General features: G+C 44.4%; 1 protein-coding gene across 1 annotated transcript; it reads left to right on the top strand.

The window, feature by feature from the left end:
• The first annotated feature begins 14039 nt into the window (after nucleotides 1-14039).
• LOC118792294 (potassium channel subfamily K member 13-like) lies at nucleotides 14040-20842 on the top strand. Its single transcript, XM_036550118.1, has 2 exons — nucleotides 14040-14571; nucleotides 17764-20842. The coding sequence occupies exons 1-2, from the start codon at nucleotides 14235-14237 to the stop codon at nucleotides 18678-18680; spliced, it is 1254 nt and encodes a 417-aa protein (XP_036406011.1). The 5' UTR covers nucleotides 14040-14234; the 3' UTR covers nucleotides 18681-20842.
• The last annotated feature ends 294 nt before the right edge of the window (nucleotides 20843-21136 follow it).

Genomic DNA, 21136 nt, shown 5'->3' on the forward strand with positions numbered 1-21136 from the left:
AGACTGTCTCACACATTTTGTATTTACAAAAAATAACTAAACTCTCAGCTGCCAGGCTGCATAAATCCTACTCAAGCAGAATTCTTAATAGACTGAAAAATATCTAATGTTGCTATTATGTTTGTTACATACAAGCTTCATGGTATGGTAGCATGGTTTTGACAGCTGGCTATTTAGCTGGACAGTGTGCATTATGATATAGTCCATGTTTATAAAACTACATGAACCATACATGCCAGAATGAGGTATAAAACAGAAATACATAAATATTTTTAAATATTCAGATATATTTATGCTGGGTCAATGTTGGGTCAATTTCCCTCTATTTCTAGATGCACTGACTACAGCGTAAGTAGTGTTTTTCTCAGGTCTCTGAAAGCATTTGTCTTTGCGAGAGCGCTAATGCCCTAGCTTTCATGGTGGATGATCATCACACTGTCACACCTGAGCCAGAGGACACTGAAAGTGGTTTAAAGTGGACAAAGAGCACAAGCAAACGTAACATCCGCTCCAAAAACAGGCTCTTAAGAGACACAGAAAGGCCTCTCGGCTGGGAAGAGAGACGCCTCTCTCAGAGACAGTCTGCTGCCAGCATGAGATGCTCTCCCGATGTCTGTCTCTCTGCTGCCGGGAGCTGTTGTCCCCTTTCCTGATGTTTTTATACGACTGCTGGGCCCCCAGAGCCTCCATCCAGCTTTCATAATATGAGGCAGTATATTAAAAAAGTCCTGCTCAAACAGGTTCTCTCTGCTTCTCTCATTATCGGCTTTGCACCTGCTGTTCACACTGTATCTCTCACAGCTTGCAAAGGCAAAGGAACCTGGATGGCAAATACCATGACAACTCTGGTCTCAGCTCTTGGAAAATCGATGTTCTGCAGGTGGGGGAGGGTGGGGGGACAATGCCCAGACAAAGACTCCATCAGTGCTGTGAGCTTAATGGATAGTTTTTGTCAGTGGTTTCACACGCCCAGGAGGAGTCTCTGGACCCAGGACTTTTCAGAGGCCACTGATTTGTATTCTGCCTGACCTGTTTGTTTATCAGGGTTCACTTGAACTTGCTGGTCGATCACATGAGTTCACTCTCGCTCCCTGAGAGAGATCTGTGATAAAAAAAGCTGCTTGAGTTGTGTTTCAGGGTTTGAAATTACAGTCAATTACACATTATTCATTTGCTTAGCTGACATCGCAGCCCAGGGCATTTGAACCCATGACTCTCAGGCACAGAGTTCACAGCAAAATCATGCCCTTCTTCCCAACAGTCCTCCAGCCATACGTGCTCTCAGGAGTCTCAGGAGTCTGAGTCACACAGCATGTGCACAAATCGGCTGACCTTTATATTATATGGATAGGTTAATTTAATTTTCTGAACCCATCCACATGGCATGTGAACCATTGGGTAAACCACGGAACACACAGAGGAGCTCGGAACTGTTCACATGTCATAGGCAGGTCTAGGTCAGACTTCCAGGTCAGTGTGTGCTGGAATAATTACCCCTCATATTCCTCAGAAAAGAATTCCAGAAGAGACTGGGTTTATCCTAGCAGTCTTGTGTGTGTGTGTGTGTGTGTGCATTTGCGTTTATGTTTGAGTGTGTTATAAAATGTGAGTGCCTGTCTGTGTGTGTATGTGTGTGTGTGTGTGTGTGTGTGTGTTTGTGTGTAAGTATGTGTGCATTTATGTGGGTGTTTGCCCATATATATGTTTGTGTATGTGTGTCTGAGTGTATCCTGCTAACTGTGTACGTGTGTGTGTGTGAGTGTGCATGTGTGCCCATTCACTCGGTGCTTCCTCCCTGCTCCCGTTGCTCGTTAATAGGAGCAGTGATGTGCCAGCATCTGTGCATCCTAGTGTTTGTCGACCTAATTCGACCTAATAAGAAAACACCGCGAGCAGCCGACTGTCTCCAACAGAAAATAAGACCTCAATTGCTTTGGAAGAGACTGAGCACGTCTGTTGGAAGAAAACAGTAATTCAAAATATACGAGATCCATCGATCTCAAGTGACTCCCTTGGCCTCTGAGAGAACAAAAGCCCTGAGAGCTGCACAAGCAGGAATAGGAACCACCGGTGCCACAGTTACACCACGGCAGACAGAGGAGCGCCTGTGTGGCTGGCGGTGCCCACCTCCTGGCGTCCTTACCGCACGTGTTGCGGCCACAGCGCCGGCCCACGGCCCAGTGCCAGACAGGCCGGCTGGCACCCGCTGGGCCTGTGAATTGCCAGGGCTCGTCGAGCGCCAATGAGTCCCGCATTGCTATTCTCTGCGTGCGGGAAAGGCAGGCTCCCCAGCGCACACAAGCATCTCATCAGAGGAGGATTTTTTCCCAGGTGACGGGGGGCGGACGCGATGTTAGTAATGCTCTGCAACTGAGCGCGGGCTGCTGGGAGTGGGTGGGCGAGAGACACGTACTGTAACAGCAGCAGCACCCCCCCCACACACACACCCCACCCCCCTCCCCCTCACCTCCACAGAAAGACACATAATCATCAAAGTTATGTTTCAACAGGCTTAAGCATTGAATTGCCTTTTTAGTAAGTGTGTTTCATTTTTCCTTTTTTCCAGCTTTTATTACTGAAAATGGAAAAAGCTCTGGGTCTTGCTCAGTTGTCTCAGATCCCAGGACTACCTTGGACCACTGAGCCATTCAGAATCCAGGGTCCATTCAGAATCCAATCCATTCTGAGCATCAGAGGAAATGTATTCCTCTATTTGCTCATGTATATAACATGTGTTTTTAAAACATTCCAGGGTGTCTAGTGTCTCAATTGGAAAGGTACAGGATGAGCCCTATGCCTTGGTTGAAAACCAGCCGTGACATTTGCAATTTATGACAGAAACAAGGCTTCCTCATCTCACCTCTCTCAGGGAGCCTGTGATGTCAGGTGCCTGCGAGTTGCACAGATGACCTCAGTGGAGTAGCGCCTATCCTTCAATGGGCACCCAGTTCACTGTGGTGTCGCTGCAGTGCACCTTGGGAATGTGAAAAACAGCCATTGTATCAGTGGATTGCATTCATCATGCTTTAGTGCTCCTGCGGAGACTGGCATCGTAAGAGGAGCCTAATGTGCAAGTGGTGACTCCAAGCAAGGTTGTGAGAGGACAAAGGACAAAACAGTACGTCCCATGGAATGCAGGATATTGTTCGGGTTTTTTTTTTTGCGCATCAGTTTCCATCATTTAACAAGGTGTCATTAACTACCAAATAAGCATTACATCATTGCTTTTCAAAGCTGGACACAGGTGATCAAGTCATTTAAACTTGACATCCACAATTTCCAGAATTCCAGAATTTCCAGGATTTTTTCAGGATAGGCAGAGAAATTATATTGAATTGTTCAAATTTGAAATTGCACATTTTGTCCTAATCTTGTCCTGCCCCCTGGATTGTAGGGCTCAGATGTGCAAAAAGCCCTAATTCACCCCTGGGCCGTAGATCATTACAGAACAGCACCATGTTTAATGTCAGGTGTGATCCAGTTTCTGCTCCTCTGTAACTTTGTCCGTCTGACTTAATTAAAGTTCCCTGAGGATAAAGAGAGAAACCTGCCTGTCAGAAGCTAAAGAACTCCATTGTCCTGCAGTGTCTGCTTTTTCCTAAACTAAAAAGAACATCTGAGTAAGGGCTATTTAAAGAAATCACATGCTGTTAGCTTAAACCCATGTTAAAAGCTGGTAGAATACAGCTATTTTAGACTTCCTCTCTGCGAAGCCAGACAACTTATGAAGTGTTATGTAAATAACTAGTCTAATGATACGAGTATGCAGAGACACAGCAACACTCTCAACAGTGTCAATGCGTGAGCATCAACAGGAACTGACAACTGTCAATGGTGTCAATCCCCTACATAGCAGCATAAATAAACTGATGAAATCAATCGACAGGCCTTTTAAAAACATAAACCATTTAAAGTATATCTGTTAGAGGAGGGGATGAAGTGAATTTGAAATGTTCCTCATCAAATGTTTCTACCGATACCATTCCTCATCATTACTCTTCCCGCCTGCACAGACTGACAACATCAACTGAGGACCCTCAATACACAGCATATTGAGGCAAACATATCTCTGCTTCCCTGTCTTAGAATCAAACAGGGCTGAATCGAGATATTAGATGCAGTATATACCCGTAGAGAACACGGAGGTGGCGTGTTTGGAAATAACTTAATAAATAAAATCATTTGGAAAGCATACATTCACTACCATCAGCAACAGGCTAAGAAATATGAGACAGACAGCAGAGGGAAACTGTGAAACCACCACTGCAGTGGCTCTGCTTTGAAAGCAAACTGAAAAGGAACGTTCCGGAAGGCTGCAATGCACAGCGACTGTGGGGAAAAATACGTGACAATGGAGAGAAAAAAAAGCATTTTATTGGCTTACTTTGGAGGTACTGCTTTGGTGAAAATGTTAACAATTACCATTTGCTGAACGGCATTTTGTGCAGTGAGGCAGGGATTAGGTCGGGACTCAGACAGCCTTTGCATTTGCCGTTTAACACGGACTTTTTTTTTAGTGGCTGTTGGAGTGATTCACTCTGTAGAACGGCGCCCTCACACCCACGACACCCTGGTATTTGGTTGGTAATTTCTCTGAGTGAGCGCCAGGCTGTCTTGGGGTGACAGGGCTCTTTCAGGTCTGCGTTTGTGCTGACTTTCAGAGAGCAGCAGAGAGAACTCTCTAAATGTATGCTGCTGGACTGAGGGGACTTTAAAGAAAGGTTCTGGTAACAGGCTTTTCTGATACATTACACAAATTTTTACGGTTGAAGCCAACCTTCTCAAAAACACAGTGTACCTTAACTACCACCAAAGAAAATGAAAGGTCAGACTTTCGCAACAGAAAACAGTTACCATGGAGCAGAGAAATGACTCCGATGGTGTCACACTATTTCCACAGGTATAATTTAGTCCTTTTATATCCACAGGCTGAACAGGCTGAACACTTTATCCTTACTGTATGGCTCAAACCTAGTCACAATATATCTATGGGTAGAATAAATTCTACATTCGTTATCACTAGTCAGTATGCACTATATAATTTACTGTCTAATGATAATAATACCATCTAACCATCTAAAATAGACAATGTACGTCTGGTGGCATAATAGAGTCACTCTATGCATATGTGTCCAATATAGTCACATTGTATCTAGGTGTCTAATACAGCCACTTAAAATCTAAACTGCTGTTTATCTAGGTCTGATCCAGTGATTCCTAGTCACTCTACACTTCGTCTACTCTTCCTGTCTAGTCCTAGTCTCGTCTACATCTAAGGGTCAAATCTAGTTTCTCTATATCAACAGGTCCCACTCAGCCGCTCTACTTTTTATCAATGAATCTAATCTAGTCATTCTAAATCTACTGGCCTTTTCACTGTCACTGTACTGTTTATTACAGGCCTCACCTAATCACTTAACTACAGGTCTAAATCACGTCATTCCTTATATATGGACCTAATCTAGTCATTCTTTATCTATGTCTCAAGTGTAGCGTGTCCGTGCACACAACAGGTGTGATACTGGTATGACACTTTTTCTTTCACAGTGCTCAGATACCCAACCCCTTTCCTTTTGACCAGGCTGATACTTCAGGCTGATAATTCAGCCTTGTTGGTTCAACCCCCAGACCAGCCACCCAAAATCAACGATCCTCAACAAATATCCTCTTACCCCTCCCTATTTTGTCACAAGTCAGTGCTCTGTCCCATTTTCAGAGAATTTCTCAGCAATCGGCCTGCGAATGGAATTGCTGTAGGGGCTCGCCACATTGAGAAATGAAACACAAGGCTACTGCTGTTGCTATGACAGCGCTCTGCAAGGGTCCTCCAGGGCGACAGTCAAGAGCAGGCTTGGGGCTCAAATGTCACTGGTGTTTAAAGCAGGGGTTTAAGACAGCTAGATGGGCCGCACTTTCAGTTACGAACGCCAACTGTTATGGGTCATGTCTACCAGGGGGAACAAAGAAGTGAAACAGAGTTTTCATACTAATGAGGCTGTGTCCTGACCAGGCAAGTGCAACCAGGCTCAGGGGTATTTCCAAAAAACGTGGGGTGAAGAAGAGAGTTCACACTGCTGATTTGAAAACTCTGCTGGAGGCTAAGAAGGGCATTCTGACTTAAGCCTGACTGTCTCAGGAGTCTGTCAGAAGAGACTGCGAAATGAGCATGTATGGGGGCTGGCAGCGTGTTACCATGGCTGTGTCAGATCATTTAGCAGCAGTTGCCTCCTGCTGGTGGTTGTGCAGAGTCTCTGGATGGTCTTTTCCATCAATGACCCCCTAAACCCCATCACCTTTCTGTAACTGACTTTTTCTAAATCAGTCAAAGGTGAATGTAACAAGACCACCTTCTTTCTGGGTTGAATGCATTTAGTGCAGTGCTGCCTCTAAGGAACCACCAGCACACACCACCAGAATAATGGGAAACTGTCTGCTGATCTGTGAGGGGCAAGGCTGGGGCCTTTAGTTTCTCAACTTCCTCCTTGTGGGAGTCTCAAACTGTGTGACTTGCACACCTCACCCAAAGGATCATGATACAGCCAGAGAGATCAGAGATCATGAAAGATTCTGAGAAAGTTTGGGAGATGCTGATACAACCTGAGAGTGACCATGAGACTGTGAGAAATCCCGAAAGACCCCAAAAGATCCTGAGACAGCTCTAGATTTCCAGAGAGACCCCTGAAGATTCAAAGAGAGCCTGAGACAACCCCAGAGTGCCCATGAGATCATGGAATCCTAAGAAATCCTGAAAGCTTCTGAGCAAGAGCCTGAGAAAGCACAAGAAATTAAGGGTAACTCCCAAAGAATCTAATGCATCTCAAAACATCCCAAGAAAGCCTAAAACAGGCAAGAGATCACATGGGAGCCTAAGACAACTTCAGAGAGCCAAACAGATTCTAAGAAACTGAAAGGTCCTGAAAGGTCCCGAAATATTCCTAAGACAACCAAAGATATCCAAAGAGACCCCAAAAGATTTGAATAGACCCTGAGACAGCCCAAGAGTTCCAGACACAACCCCAGGGCACATGTTTCTTCTTGCTGGCTCCAACCACACTCCTTCGCCCCTGCACATGCCTTATGGCCCCAAGGCCCAGCGTGAGTCGTTGCATTTGCTGTGGTGAATCCTTCCCTGCAGACGCTGCTTACAAAACTTTCCTTGGCTCTTGGGAAATACCACGTGTTCCTATTAAGAGCCGGCTGATTATGAGAACCTTGATCCGGGCACATCTGGCACGCTCCAGTGAATTATTTCTAGTTTGGAAACACTCTAAAAGCGGCAGTGGATTTATGAAACAAATATGAGACAACGACTGTTCTTAGCGCCATAGCAACCAAGCTGCACTCTTTCACTGGCATTATCAGGCACTGTCGAAAAGGGTAATTTCATTTGCAGTAACATGAGTAGTTTACCAGCGCTGGCAACGTTCGTCTTTGAGCGGGCACAAACACACCTGGTGGAGAGCGGAGCCGTCATGCCGGGCGGCGGCACGAGGGCCGAGATTAACTCATTCCGTGTAAACCCTGTGGGACATCTCTTTCCCTCTCACAAAACACTTATCTAAGATGATATTTTCATTTCAGTTGAGCGCGGCTCCGCGCGGGTGTGGGTTGTGGGGGGGGGCAGGGGGAGTTAATTGCCTAAAATCACACGAACTATCTGCTGCAATCAGCCTCTCTGAACGCATTTCTTAATTGTGACAATGATTCGTGCACAGCCAACATTTAGAAAAGATGAGATTTCAGGCAAGTTCACTGAAGAAGGAGAAGCTATAATTAGAACCCTTGAAATGATGTCTGGGACATGAGTTCCTCACATGTTAGCCTATCAAACCAAACGTGAAGGAAATATGCAATTATGCCACGTGTGTATCTTATATTAAACATCTATCGATTCTTGCCACTTTCGTAATGCACATCATACAACTGATACATGCAAGAATGCATTTTACAACAGATTTATACATTTTAGGTGATATTTTGATCTATTCATTGTAATCACCCAAACATTCCATTCCTTGGGTTACAATTTTAAAGCTGACTAGTCCATGTCCTGCAAATGATACACCACCCAACCATTCAGACACCTGCACAACATACACTGCCCTACCAATCAAGACCTGGTGAATGGCAGATATTGACACATGCCCCAAGCAGCACAGGCCAGCAGATGTTGAAACTCCATAGCGATCAGATGCCAGCAGATGTTCTTCCCACCCCCAACCAAGCAGAGTCCAAAGGATCTCATAACGTTTATCTAAACAGCAGCTGTTCTTGATTTTTATGAGGATCTGAGGGGAACCAGGTTTGGGCTGTGGCCCAAACAGCACACACAGACAAGGTGAAACACAGATGACAACCTACGAGGGGTCCCATTTCAGCTGTCTCTCTGACAACATCTGTTCATTGGGCAACCAAAATCGACATGTTCACAAACTCTTACAATCGCACCAAACATATATTCTTATTTCACTCGCCCTCCCTTCACGCTGTGAATCAGGATTCTGAAATTTTCTCTTGCAGCCGTGTCTTTTCCTGCTTGAATAAGAACGCAATTCATTTGTGCTGAAACGCGCTCCCCGTGGCTGGAACCCCATCGGCCTGCAATGAAAAGCAGCCGCCCGTACACCCAAAGGCATCCTTGTTTCTGTGTTATCACAGCAGGGTGACATGGGCTGTGTTAATGCTTCCTTTAAAGCCACTAAGCACACTACTGTTCATGTTTTCATGGTCTTCCTTGTGTAGGTTACCATGGATACCAGGGGGCGCTCTTCTTGTTCGGGCTCATGACACCGCAATGGGGGGGGCAGGGTCCTTTTGCCGGTATGTGAGGGGGGTGGGGACATGGCTGCTCAATTCCTGTTCAGCTGCTGTGGGAGAATACTCACACACTCACAGGTGACAATAATGACTATTCACCCTTAGTCTCCAAGTTTGTAAGGCTTGCAACATGAAAAAAAGATAAATTGGTCTTAATTTGGGTGTGAGGCCTCTTTGCTTTTTTGCATGCACCCCTGGTCCACATACCCATGGGATCCTGAGGAAGTGAATACTGTAAACTGAAGGAATGTATTTAAGATGACAGTGTCACCTTGCTCACCTTGCACTGTTGCTGTGAACAGTGAACATATGATACACATTCTGTGTCATGTAACTCCTGGGTTGCATTGCTGTAAACCCTGTGTGAATATGTTACATTTACATACAGTGACCTCTTAATTATCCCCAAGCAGATAGGTATCAATCAGTTAGGGGGTTAACTGTGACAGTATCAATACCTCTAGGCAGGGTCATTATTCCAGGAAATAGAAAGTCTACTGTATTTATATTCGTATATCAGTACCATTATTTCAAGAAACCTTATACTTGCAATTGTGCAATAACAAATTCTCATAAAGTTGCACATAATTATTCACTATTCAAATAATTATTTCAGCAGCTGTGTGGGTCAAATGGAGCCACACAGCCTGCGCTGGGATGAGACACTGTGCTTTACGGTCATTAACAGATAATTAATCTAATACTGCTTCACTAATTAGGTAACTGCACTTTCTCCACGCTGGTAACAAAAGGTAACAAACACATATCAAATGCTATAATAATGATTTTAATGACAAAACCACCTGAAAAGCTTAAGAATTTTAATTGCAAATCAAAGTCGCACTTGGACTAATCTGTCATCTTGATGTTATATCTGCATTATCAGGTGAACATGAAATGGCAACAGAGCAGGCCAAATATGCATGCTTTATTTTTATTTTTTTCTAATGAAAGCTGTTAAGAGAACATTTACTATTTGTTCACTGACTGCTCTGCAAAATACAGTCCCCTTTTCATTAGTCAATAGAGAATGCCTTTGCTATTACCTTGTTGGCAATATCAATTGGGCCTGAAACTAAAATATGACCACTTTTTTTCTTTTACTTCTCTGACAGCAGAAGGGCTAAGGGAGTAGCTGAATGTGATGGCCTGACCTTTACGGTGACTTTGTCACTGGTGCAGTCATCACTGGAGAAGGACAGTCTAGGAGGAGGGATATGTGGTTAACTGCCCTCTGTGTGTCTGACGAAAGCACCAGGCAATCAGCCAAAGCTGTTGATTTTTGAAATGATTGCGGGGTCTGGAATCTTTAAGGTGATAGATATAAGGACTGCAAAGCGGAGAGGAGCATAAAATAAAACCAGCATCAAAGCATTAACAAAGCATGCAGAGAGGTGCGCAGGACACATGATTAAAAGCAATGTTAATATTTTATAAGAATTATGTGGCATGGTATATGGTCTACATGAGACACTATTAAGAATTGCGACGCTTTGGCCATCGTGACGTGTAAAATTGTCACGTGTACGCAACATCCTGCATTGTAAAAACAAAAACGTAAGTAATCAATGTTCAGAAAAAATGGTACCTATTTCTTTTCTGGCGACTTTCACCCTTCTGTTGTTACGAAAGTCCTGTACGCCTAACGTAATGAACTTCCCCCACAGATTCACTTGGGGTTTATTGTCGGCAAATCGTCGGTAAATTTAATAAACGGATTATTCAATGACAGAGGTTTAATTTTGTTCCAAATGTCAAATGCATCATCTAATACTACTGGGTATAAAATGAGTTTGTCACCAGATTTCTCTCAGTTGCTAATCCTTGGTAACTGGAAAGCAATGTAGCTGTAAAGAACAAAGAAGAAAGAGAGTTAAAAGATTTAAGAAAAAGTTAAGGAGTTAAACTGAGAAATAAAACGGAGTTATTTGAATTACTCAGCAAGGCAGTTAGAACTAGCATGTAACACAGGCTTTTCTGGCATTAGACTGTGCCACTGTGTTAGCTATCTACAGTACCTACAATTTACAACACAATATACTAGTTATGTTGTCAATAACGTTAAGTTGTTCCATTTTGAACAGACCTAGCAATAAACAATACAAATACATATTCATATACCATCATCACATGACAATTAACAATATATTCCAGGCAAAGTTTCTACCAAATGATTTTGTTCTGTTTTGTGTGAGCGAATGGTAAACCCAACTGCTTACGAACGGCTAACACGTACAAGACAGCCCAGGTGGCTGTACCTGACACCTCTTAAAGTAGTACCGCATTCGTCCACTAGGGGGCCAGTATTGAACCCGTCCACATCAGCTGCCCAAGGTTCGAGACTGGCCTGTTATTTAGCTGGCGCCATAAATGTTGAAAAAGAAACCCTACTACTACACTATATCAGATACAATGTATAATTCATACATATGTTCACATGAATTATTCATCTCAGAACTCTTTAATTTATGTGAATAATCTCATTCACATATCCCAGCATTTTCAGGAAGCATAGTCAATGATGTTTTGATTACGTGAACTTATCAAACCAGACTTGAGATTGCAAATCCAGTAGTGATGACATGAAGACACGGTAGGCAATGCATTTTCTGCCCTTGCTATAAAGGACATGACATTTGCAGAAAGCAGCGTAAGGTTTTCCCTGATTAAATATGGGAAAAAAGATCTCCAACCAAATCCGAAAGGTCTCTCAGCATTGATCATCCCTCCCAGGCCTTGACAAGGAGGCACAATGCGTGCATTTGTTGAATTATGTATGTATGATTTCTACATGTTGCTATGCTGCCATATGTATCTGTGCTTCTATTTGCAAACCTCATGTTCATCTTCACGTCACTACTAAATCACTCAAATGATCAATCATGCAATGAACACCAGAGCATCACAATACATCCGCAGGATTTTTAATTTTACAAGTTGGAAGTGCTTCTGTTTAACTAGGTTGTAATTCCCTTGCCAACAAACAACATCTGAGAGGATGGTTAACGATGACTTTCCATAATTACCAAGACAGAATGTGCGTGATCTCAGTGTAAAAATGATGTGAGCCTCATGGGCCTTGGTATTCATGTATTCTCAGTTCCCGTAATTACAGCAATTAAACAAAGTGCTCCAAAGGGCTGGAACAAAGAGATGTTGACTCAAGCTTCCACTGCGATTGAATCGCTACATCTGAGTGCAACTCGTCTGATTGCACACAATAAGGACAATCAAACACAAGAGCAAGAAATTGAAAAACGACATCAATACAGTGAGGGTTCAGTGCGGGCAAGTATCTAGAAGTGTGTGATGAAATTTTCTGTCATTTTGAACCTTCCTTTTATGTATTGCAAATTTCATTGAACCCAGACATAATTCTTTTTTTTTCATTTTGATTCACAGTTGAATTGTTTTGTAGATTCCATATCCGATACAAAGAACTTACTGTACCGTGTCATAAGTGAGATGTCTTGGTAAAGCCCTATAGGATATTGATGATGGTGATACTGCACCTCCTATTGTAATTGACTTACATGTATGTATTTATGAACACTTGCATAGTGATGATGAAAGCGTTGTATGGAGCTCTTTTGAAAGAATTAGATAGTACTTCTGAAGACCCCAGGGTCACCTACGGTTCCAAAGATACAGTCAATAGAGGTTCTCATTCTCTATAGGCCAGACATTGCTAGTTTCAGTCTGGTTTGTACTATTAGCTAAATAGAACCAGGACTTTACAATGGCAAGACACAATTGCCAACATCTTGTCACGTACTCCTTAGGTGAACTGGGTTGTTGTATTGAGAAAACTAGCCACTGATGAGTGAAGGTTTTGGAAGATTGCAATATCCTTGCCCACTGTGCAGGTAAGAGAGGAACAGTAGTGAATCTAATGGCATATGGTCAGTTAGGGACTGACCCACAAATAACCCACTTTAAATCATTCACCTTCTTTGAATCTTTCAGAAAGATTTCATAAAAATGGCTCATCAGGGGAATCACCAAACCCCAATCAGCAAAGGCAAAGAACCCTTTTAGAACCATGACTTTACAGTGCAACTCCTGAGAAAAAAATCATGGCATGGGTCCTAGCTGTTTGTTTTGTTAATACACGTGGTTTATTAAAGAACATTGTTCTTTTAATCTGTAGGTAAATCGATTCTGAAGTGAAAAACCGACACAATATGTTCACTGAACACTGTGTATTAAACACGGTAACTGTAATCAATCACGCGCAGTAGTTCCACATAGTGTGGTTGCACTAATAAAACGTAGTAGCCTTTCTTATCAGCTGGATGCGGCTCGTAACGCCCTCGGTTCTGTTCCTCCAGTAATCGAAGGACGGGGTTCGCATTTTTTGCTGCTGCTGCCTCAAAGTCGAACTCAACGCACTTGTAGAGGCTGTGCTGCGCCACATTGGTCTCTGGTGTAGTTCTAAACATCATTCCCATCAGCGAAAGGCAAGAGTGAGATGGTACAGGCAACGAGGACAGAGTTTGGCTGTAAGAACGTTTAATTCGACGAGACACTCAAGTAACCACGAAACTGCGCCGACTGCCCTCAGAAGTATCAACTCAAGCCGCCCGAGGATGAAAATGACACGTCTGCTGTCGGAAATTTGGCATGGTCTCGGTTCTGCTGTCAAGGATAACAAGTATGCTAATGCATTTCCGAGAGGAAAAAAGCATCTACTCGGCTGAAGACATGTACCAGATAAGCTCTAGAAATGGTATACATAGACTGGCTCGCACACCAGACCTAACAGTTGTTTACCGACGTTGTAAGAACACTGCCGGCATTAAGTGCGTTTGCTTTGGATACTGACATTGATTTGTCTTTTTGACTGTCAGATATACACCCACTGCTACAACAAGTAGTAACCTATATTTCTTTATTCTTAAAAACAATTCACGATCTGGATGTAACAAAACCCTGCTGCCGACGTTTGGATGGTTTCAACTGGTATGGATGGTTACAGGTAACGACTCGCACCACAACGCGCAAGCTCGGATGGATAAGAAATGTTCCTCTTATATTTTTATATCGAGAATATTAGACTATGGAATTAATGACCAGACTACATTTGTTTTTTTAAATTCAGTAATGCATGACGGAGCTGGTGGAAAGCAGCTTTCCGAAATGCACACAACTCAAAAAATGGTATGGTAAGCTTTTATACTGATTTTTATGGTCACACGTATACAGTTTTACAACCAAAAGTTTTTCCCTGTTTTGTTTTTTCATCCTCTGACTTATGCGCGTTCGCCTTAGGGTCTTTGGTGCAGATAGCAGAGCCGCTATTTTGGTGAAGTTATTGCGATCCAAATTGTTTTTGCTGAGAATCTAACCACGGGCGATGGGGGTCAACTTAAGACAATGTGGAGGGACCATCGGCCCTGTCCAGTGGTGACTTCATAATGGCTTGTCGAAGTGGCTGCTGCTGCAGTTTTGGTCCAGTGAACGAAGATAATGCGAGGTTCCTGATGCTGGCACTGCTCATAATTATCTACCTCCTGTGTGGGGCCGCCGTCTTCTCCGCGCTGGAGCACCCGAAGGAGAAGCAGGCGAAGGAGAGGTGGGCGCAAAGGTTCGAGCATTTCACCAGCAAACACAACCTGAGCAGAAAAGACCTGCAGAACTTCCTTAGGCAGTACGAGGAGGCGAATGTTGCCGGTATACGTGTGGACGCCACCAGACCCCGCTGGGATTTCACCGGCGCGTTCTATTTCGTTGGCACAGTGGTTTCAACCATAGGTAAGGTGCTTAATGGAGGCCGTTTTAAAAGACGCTTTTTACTGCACTGCGAACAGTTTTCAAATGTCATTGTTGCACGAGTTTTTGCGCAAATACGCAAGGAGATTACATGGCGAATTTATGAATCTGCTGATGCGAACTACTGGAACCATTTACTACAAACTTAATATTAACGGAACTGAGTGGTCCATTTTAAAACACTAAAATTTAAAAAATTTAGTTATCAATGGGAATAAATTATTATTATGATTTACTTTCAATTTATGAAAAAATGTTTTTTTTAATTCAAGCTTTGTAAGTGACAGCCCAACTTTAAATTACATCCAGATTTTAGGATGAGGATTTGAATAAAGTATAAGGAAATGAACAATCAGTTAATATTCTTGAATCTGCCGTTTACCGCATAGAATAAACGCGATTGTTTGAGTACGTGGAACCGATGGGAGTATTTGTTTGCTCCAAAACTTCACGGTAGAATGGCTCATCCTATGGCGATAAGAGTGCATATGGCCTTCAAGCGAAGTCGAAGTAGGTGATATCAGCAATACGGAACTGCGGTGCACTGCACTGAGTACTGACGCTTATGCTCGATGCGGTGTTATCTGCTTACTTGTGAAGAGGAAAGCTCAAGGATGCGATATCACTGTTACACACACTGATTCACACTTGTGATCCCCTGGGGACCTCTGCAACATTTCATGTTCAGCATCCACACGTATTCTTAATTGAATGCCCCAATTAGTTCACCAAAACAATATTCTGCTCTGAGAATTACTGTTTTCCACCTGTCTCTTTAATTCATTATTACAAAGAGGAGCTGATTTCCAAGCTGAATGCCTACATACAAAGATGACAGCTTTTTTTCACAGCGGACTTTCTGAGTCTCAATTTCAATTTGAGTCTGAGTCTCAATTTCAATTTCATTCACAAAAACAAGATCTTAAAGCAACATGTTGGTAATATTGTAATGGATGATCTGTGCTGAATGGAAATCATGCCCATTAGAGATATCATTGAAAATCGTTATGTAACTGTAGGGTGCACTGACAGATGCCAGACTGAAGACTGTACATTCAGTGAAAACTTGCACTCACAAGCCACAATTACAGAGCACAGCATACTCTGTGTTCTAAAGCTGTGACTGCTGTCTGTAGATCCAAAGAAGGCCTCCAGTCAGACAGAAGAACTGAGGTGAACTCACTCACAGAATCCGTGCAGGAGGAGCCCAACTACAAATTGTTCCCATCTCAAACAAACCTCCATTTAAAAAATGTTGCTGTCTGGTAGCCAAACTGCCAAAGGGGGTTTCTGTAATGAAACATCCCTTCACTGAGAGGAGTGTACAGATGGCAAAACTCAGACTAGAGCTGGGTACATTATTTGCCACAGCACTCATGGCCAGACTTACTCTGTTTGTTGTCATCATCACTTAATTATTCATTATTCATTATTTTTTATTTCAATATTTATTATTAACATTTATCACCAACAACAGCGTGTCCGTATGCCCCCCCATGCAGCGAGGATTCCAATAAGGACTGCGGGGGTGAGGCAGCACACAAATTATGGGATTTCTTTTCACAGTTTTGCTTGGTCATCACTGGACAGTTAAGGGTTTGAAGGTGGGGACATCTAAGTAAAGTGTTGTAACATTTCGATATTGCGTCAGTCAGGGCCTCTTGTCGTATGAGAGCAGGTTCTCTATCTCATTCTGTAATCAGCGTAAGTTGTTTTGTCAGTATTATCAGTGTAGCATGGATGGGTGAGACGAGCAGCTGCTAAGATGAACCATGATAAATTATGTGTTGGAGCATGTGAGTGTTTCAACTGCACACTTTCATGAAGTAAGAGTGCCTCTTCCAGCTCCTTCGACTTTGTTAGCCAAAGAAAACACTTTAAAAATAACAGTTTAATGTAGATGAAAAGGTGGTAGACAGCAGTGTGTACTCTTTTCAGTGAAATGTAAGATCACCAGCATTTCATAGTCAATGGGTCTAGCTGCCTGGCCTGCCCCTTAGTTGAATACCTGGTGTATGGGGGGTATTAGACTCGGTATTAGTTCCAGTTGTTGTATCCCTGAGAAAAGGTACTTGAATTGCTCTATCAGGTCTGTGAATGTGAAGGTGTACAGACATACAACATGAAGACGCGTCTGCTCAAGGCCTCCAGAAATGGGTTCAAAGGTCACAAAGCAGTGAGAGCCCCTGCAGATATACTGGAGCATGAATACCAGTCATTAAGCACCTCTGGTAGCCCAGGGATTCACATCTGCTGGGGAGATAATGAAAAAATTCAGTCTGAACATACAGGAGCAAAATGAATACATTGATACTGTTCCATCAAAGATTTTTCTTTTGTGGAATCCAAAGGCTGTAAACCACACGTGGGAGGAGGGGGCGTTTGACTGCTGGCTGCTTTCATCTTGAAGGAACTCGTCAGTGAGAAAGGCTATCGAAGTCCACACAGCTGTCCCATTTGCATATCTGTCAATGAGAAAGAGGGAGCGAGAGAGACAGGGAAGATGCTTAAAATTGAGGGTATTAGCTGTCGTCAATAGCAACCCGGTCGGTGAGCTACGTTCATGATGGTGGAGACTGTATTAAAAAGTATAGTGGCTGTGGAGCGGTGCGGCCCCAAGCATCTCAGAGACTCTGCTCGTTAGGGGGAGGGGCCGCTCTCCCAGCCCAGGCAAAGCCCACACTGCTGCCTCCCTCTTCAGTGCAGCCAAACCAGTTTGGCAGTTTGTCCGTCTGCACCACCTGCCAGCCAGGAGGGCAGAGCTTGTCCAAGCCTGGGGCTCTCCCTCTAAAAAGCCAGCTTCAATGGGGAGGATGAAAGAGGCCTCAGTCTCTCATGCATAGATGTTGGATGAGGCCTAGACTGGAGCTGGAGCTGACTGGAGTCAAGGATCAGTTTGAGCCACTTGCTGAAACGAACCCAGAAATGCTCTGCACGCTGCTGCATCTTCATCACCTATCTGCTGAAATGTGACTTGGGTTAAATGTAACAGAGAATTGTTGTGAATAATGCAATGCATGGGAGCATTTGGATGTATCCCCTAGTTGGCACTGAAAGGTCAGGCAGTGTTGAGTTCATCTTAACTTTCATCCCTCTCTTGTTGTGTTATCCTTTCTCCCTCTTTGTCTCTCCCTTCCTCTGTCTCACACCCCCCCCGCCCGTCTCTATGACTAGGGTTCGGAATGACCACCCCCGCCACCGCCGGAGGGAAGATCTTCCTCATCTTCTACGGCCTCATCGGCTGTGCGGCCACCATCCTCTTCTTCAACCTGTTCCTGGAGCGGCTGATCACCGTCCTGGCCTTCGTGCTGAAGTCCTGCCACGAGCGGCAGCGGCGGCGGCGGGGGGTGCTCCCCCACGCGGGGCGCCGCGTCTCCGAAGGCTTGGGGGCGGGGCCGGGCCTGGCCGGGTGGAAGCCCTCGGTCTATTACGTGATGCTGATCCTGGGCGCGGCGGCCGTGGCGGTGTCCTGCGGCGCCTCGGCCATGTACGCGTCCGTGGAGGGCTGGGGCTACGTGGACTCACTCTACTACTGCTTCGTGGCCTTCAGCACCATCGGCTTTGGCGACCTGGTGAGCGGGCAGCGGCCGCACTACGAGGGCCACGGCCTCTACCAGCTGGGCAACTTCGTCCTCATCCTGACCGGCGTCTGCTGCATCTACTCCCTCTTCAACGTCATCTCCATCGTCATCAAGCAGGTGCTCAACTGGATCCTGGCCCGGGTGGTGCTGCCCTGCTGCTGCTGCTGCCGCTGCCGCCGCCGGGCGCCGGGCGGGGCCGGCCTCCGCCACCGCCGCAACGTGGTGATGCCGGGCCACTTCCGCACCCGCCGCAACGCCTCCATCGACACGGACGGCATCAACGAGAGCGAGACGGATGGCCGCCGCGTCTCGGGAGAGATGATCTCCATGAAGGACTTCCTGGCCGCCAACAAGGTCAACCTGGCCATCATGCAGAAGCAGCTGTCGGAGACGGCCAATGGGCACCCCCGCCCGTCGGGGTCCAGCGCCCGCCACAACGGCTTCTCCGGGGGCGTCGGGGCGCTGGCCATCATGAACAACCGGCTGGCTGAGACGAGCGTGGATAGGTGAGGCCTCTCCGGGCGTTCCAGAGGCATTGCCAGCCAAGCAGCCGGGATGGGATCATCAGATACATTTGCCTTGTGTCCCCAATCACCAAAGCGCAGGCGGTCAACACGTCCACCTCTCCCTTTTCCTGTGACCGTGATACTCTCCCCCATGAGATCCTTTGCTGATTCTGCAGCATGGAAGTGTTGGAAACGTCATCCAAAGAAACTCTCAGTTGTTCTTGTTTTTGGTTTTTGCTTTCCCCTCCTCTCCTCCCTTCTTATTGGCTCTTTTGCCCCAAGAGCCTCAGAACCAACAGAAAACCAAAATCAGATCTTCTACGCCACGAATGTAGTCGTCCCTTTTCACCCAAAACTTCGGGACCCTTTTAATCTATGCAGTCGATCTTGCTGTGTGCTTGCTTGCCTCCCAGGATAGTTTTCTTTGATTCGCAGTGGTGATATGGCTTATTAGAGAATTTCCTTGTCTCATTACAAGTCAAATAAATGAGACCAATGCAAAAGCACTGGTCTCCAATGCAAAAGCATTGATCTCATTTAAGTGCATGGCAACAGCAAGAAATACATACCTGCTTTAGATGGACAGCTAACCAGTAGCTTTCATCAGTTGTTGTTTGCTTCCCTTGCATGCTGGGAAACAAACAAAAGTGGATGTACTCAGTGTGTCATCTCTTTCACGCCAATGATACTGTCTTAGATACCAACTCAGTAGAACCCGTGGAAGTTTACATATCAAGAAAAACTGTGAAAGATAATAAAGCACATTTCCTGTTATAAAAGTAAATGCATGGCATCCTAGACCAATGTAAGCATCCTGTATCGTTGGTGCCTAGTCTGATATATAGGTTATACTGTTCATAAACCAAAAGGGTTGCACTGACAGTTTTTACAGAGTGCCAAGGTGTAGCACCACTGTAACAAATGGCTTCATTTTTCCGTCTGCGCATGTTGTGTGCAATCTGTACGTGCATCGGGCCGGATGAATCGCGATCACACCTGGACTCACTCGGCAAACTTGTCGTCGCATGAAGGGAAGGGAGACGTCGTGTTTTTCGTTACAGAGGTTCAAAGGCGAAGACAACGGGAAAGAAAACAGAGGGGGAGGGGAGGACGGCGAAGGAGGACGTATTTGGAGGCTGAATAATAGGAGCCGGCTTTCACTCCCGGGTCTCTTTTGAGCGTGCGCGGTGGACCTGAACGCCTGTCTCCCTGTGCGGCGCCCGCCATGATGTCACGCGGTTTTGCGAGTCGTGCCCCTGGCTCGCCAGAGGAGAGAAAAAAAACACGGCAGAAGCAGCTTACCCCCGTCTTCCCCATTCTCTCAGTCACACCCAGACACAGCTGACTGGAAGCAGAGTGAGATAACTGTAATGCGCGGCATAGCAATCAACAGAAACAGAGGAATGTGCTGGAATATTTTTGTACGGAATGACAATAGCTACAAGGCGAGGCACTAAAGTGGCTGTATATTTTGCTAAGGAACAGGTGGGTTTGTTCAAGGCGTGGCTCCTTGTACCCTGTGTCATATCATCTCCAAGGACCTAACATATTACTGGCTGCAGAGATTGCAATGTTTACAAAGTAACTGCTGCCCTGATGAAAAAGTCATATGTCCATACATGATATTTCACAGAATCCATTGCACAAAATGAATAAGAACTGAAATATATTACAAAATATTTTTATTATTGTCACCTCAGTATACTGTTAGACATATGCACTGTATTTGGCCTCTTGCAGAACCTTCAGAGCTTCACAGGTGACTACTGTGTGTGAAAGAAAACAATATCATACCCTTTAGAAATTGATTAAAAACGTTATTGTCAGACCCTGTGAAATACATATGTTGAAATGCTTTTGCAACATAGACACACATCAGGGCGCTCATGAGCTAGGAGTGTTAACCCTGTCATGTCATTAGATGGAGAAAGCCAGTAGAGCTTGGAAAAATAACCAATCCATCATCTCCCCCTCGTATCAGGCGTAGAATTTCACACAGAAGTGAATACATTGTGAATACAAACAATTCAATAGTTCTCAGGACAATAAATAATTCAGGCTTTTTGAAGAGCTTTCATCGTGGTCCTGGTGTGATGACATTGGTCAAATCTGGCCCCTTCCCTAGGTCACACACAAGAATATTGAACATACTACAGTTTAAATTGTTGTTTTACAACATATTATTCAGAGGTAAAGATGATATACAGTACCTGTCAAAATTTGGACATACCTGATTAAGATAATGGGAAACATGCATTCAAAGACATTCTGATTTAAAGACTTATGCTTAAAAGCTTGAAATTTGTTTCTTAGATAAATACAAATAGTGAAGTTGAAGCCTATGTATGAATTTCTTTCAAAAAATGTTTTTTAAAAATATTTTTTGGCTACTTTGAGGAATCTAAAATATGTGATAGCTTTGAGTTGTGTAACAGTTTTTAGGTCACTAAATAATTTATT

The sequence above is a fragment of the Megalops cyprinoides genome, chromosome 17 (genome assembly GCF_013368585.1).
Source record: "Megalops cyprinoides isolate fMegCyp1 chromosome 17, fMegCyp1.pri, whole genome shotgun sequence".
Classification (NCBI taxonomy): domain Eukaryota; kingdom Metazoa; phylum Chordata; class Actinopteri; order Elopiformes; family Megalopidae; genus Megalops; species Megalops cyprinoides.

Excerpts from the sequence above, each read along its gene's own strand:
- LOC118792294 (XM_036550118.1), top strand. The coding sequence starts at position 14,235 with ATGGCTTGTCGAAGTGGCTGCTGCTGCAGTTTTGGTCCAGTGAACGAA. Across the intron at positions 14,572-17,763 it reads CACAGTGGTTTCAACCATAG|GGTTCGGAATGACCACCCCC; the intron begins GTAAGGTGCTTA and ends CTCTATGACTAG.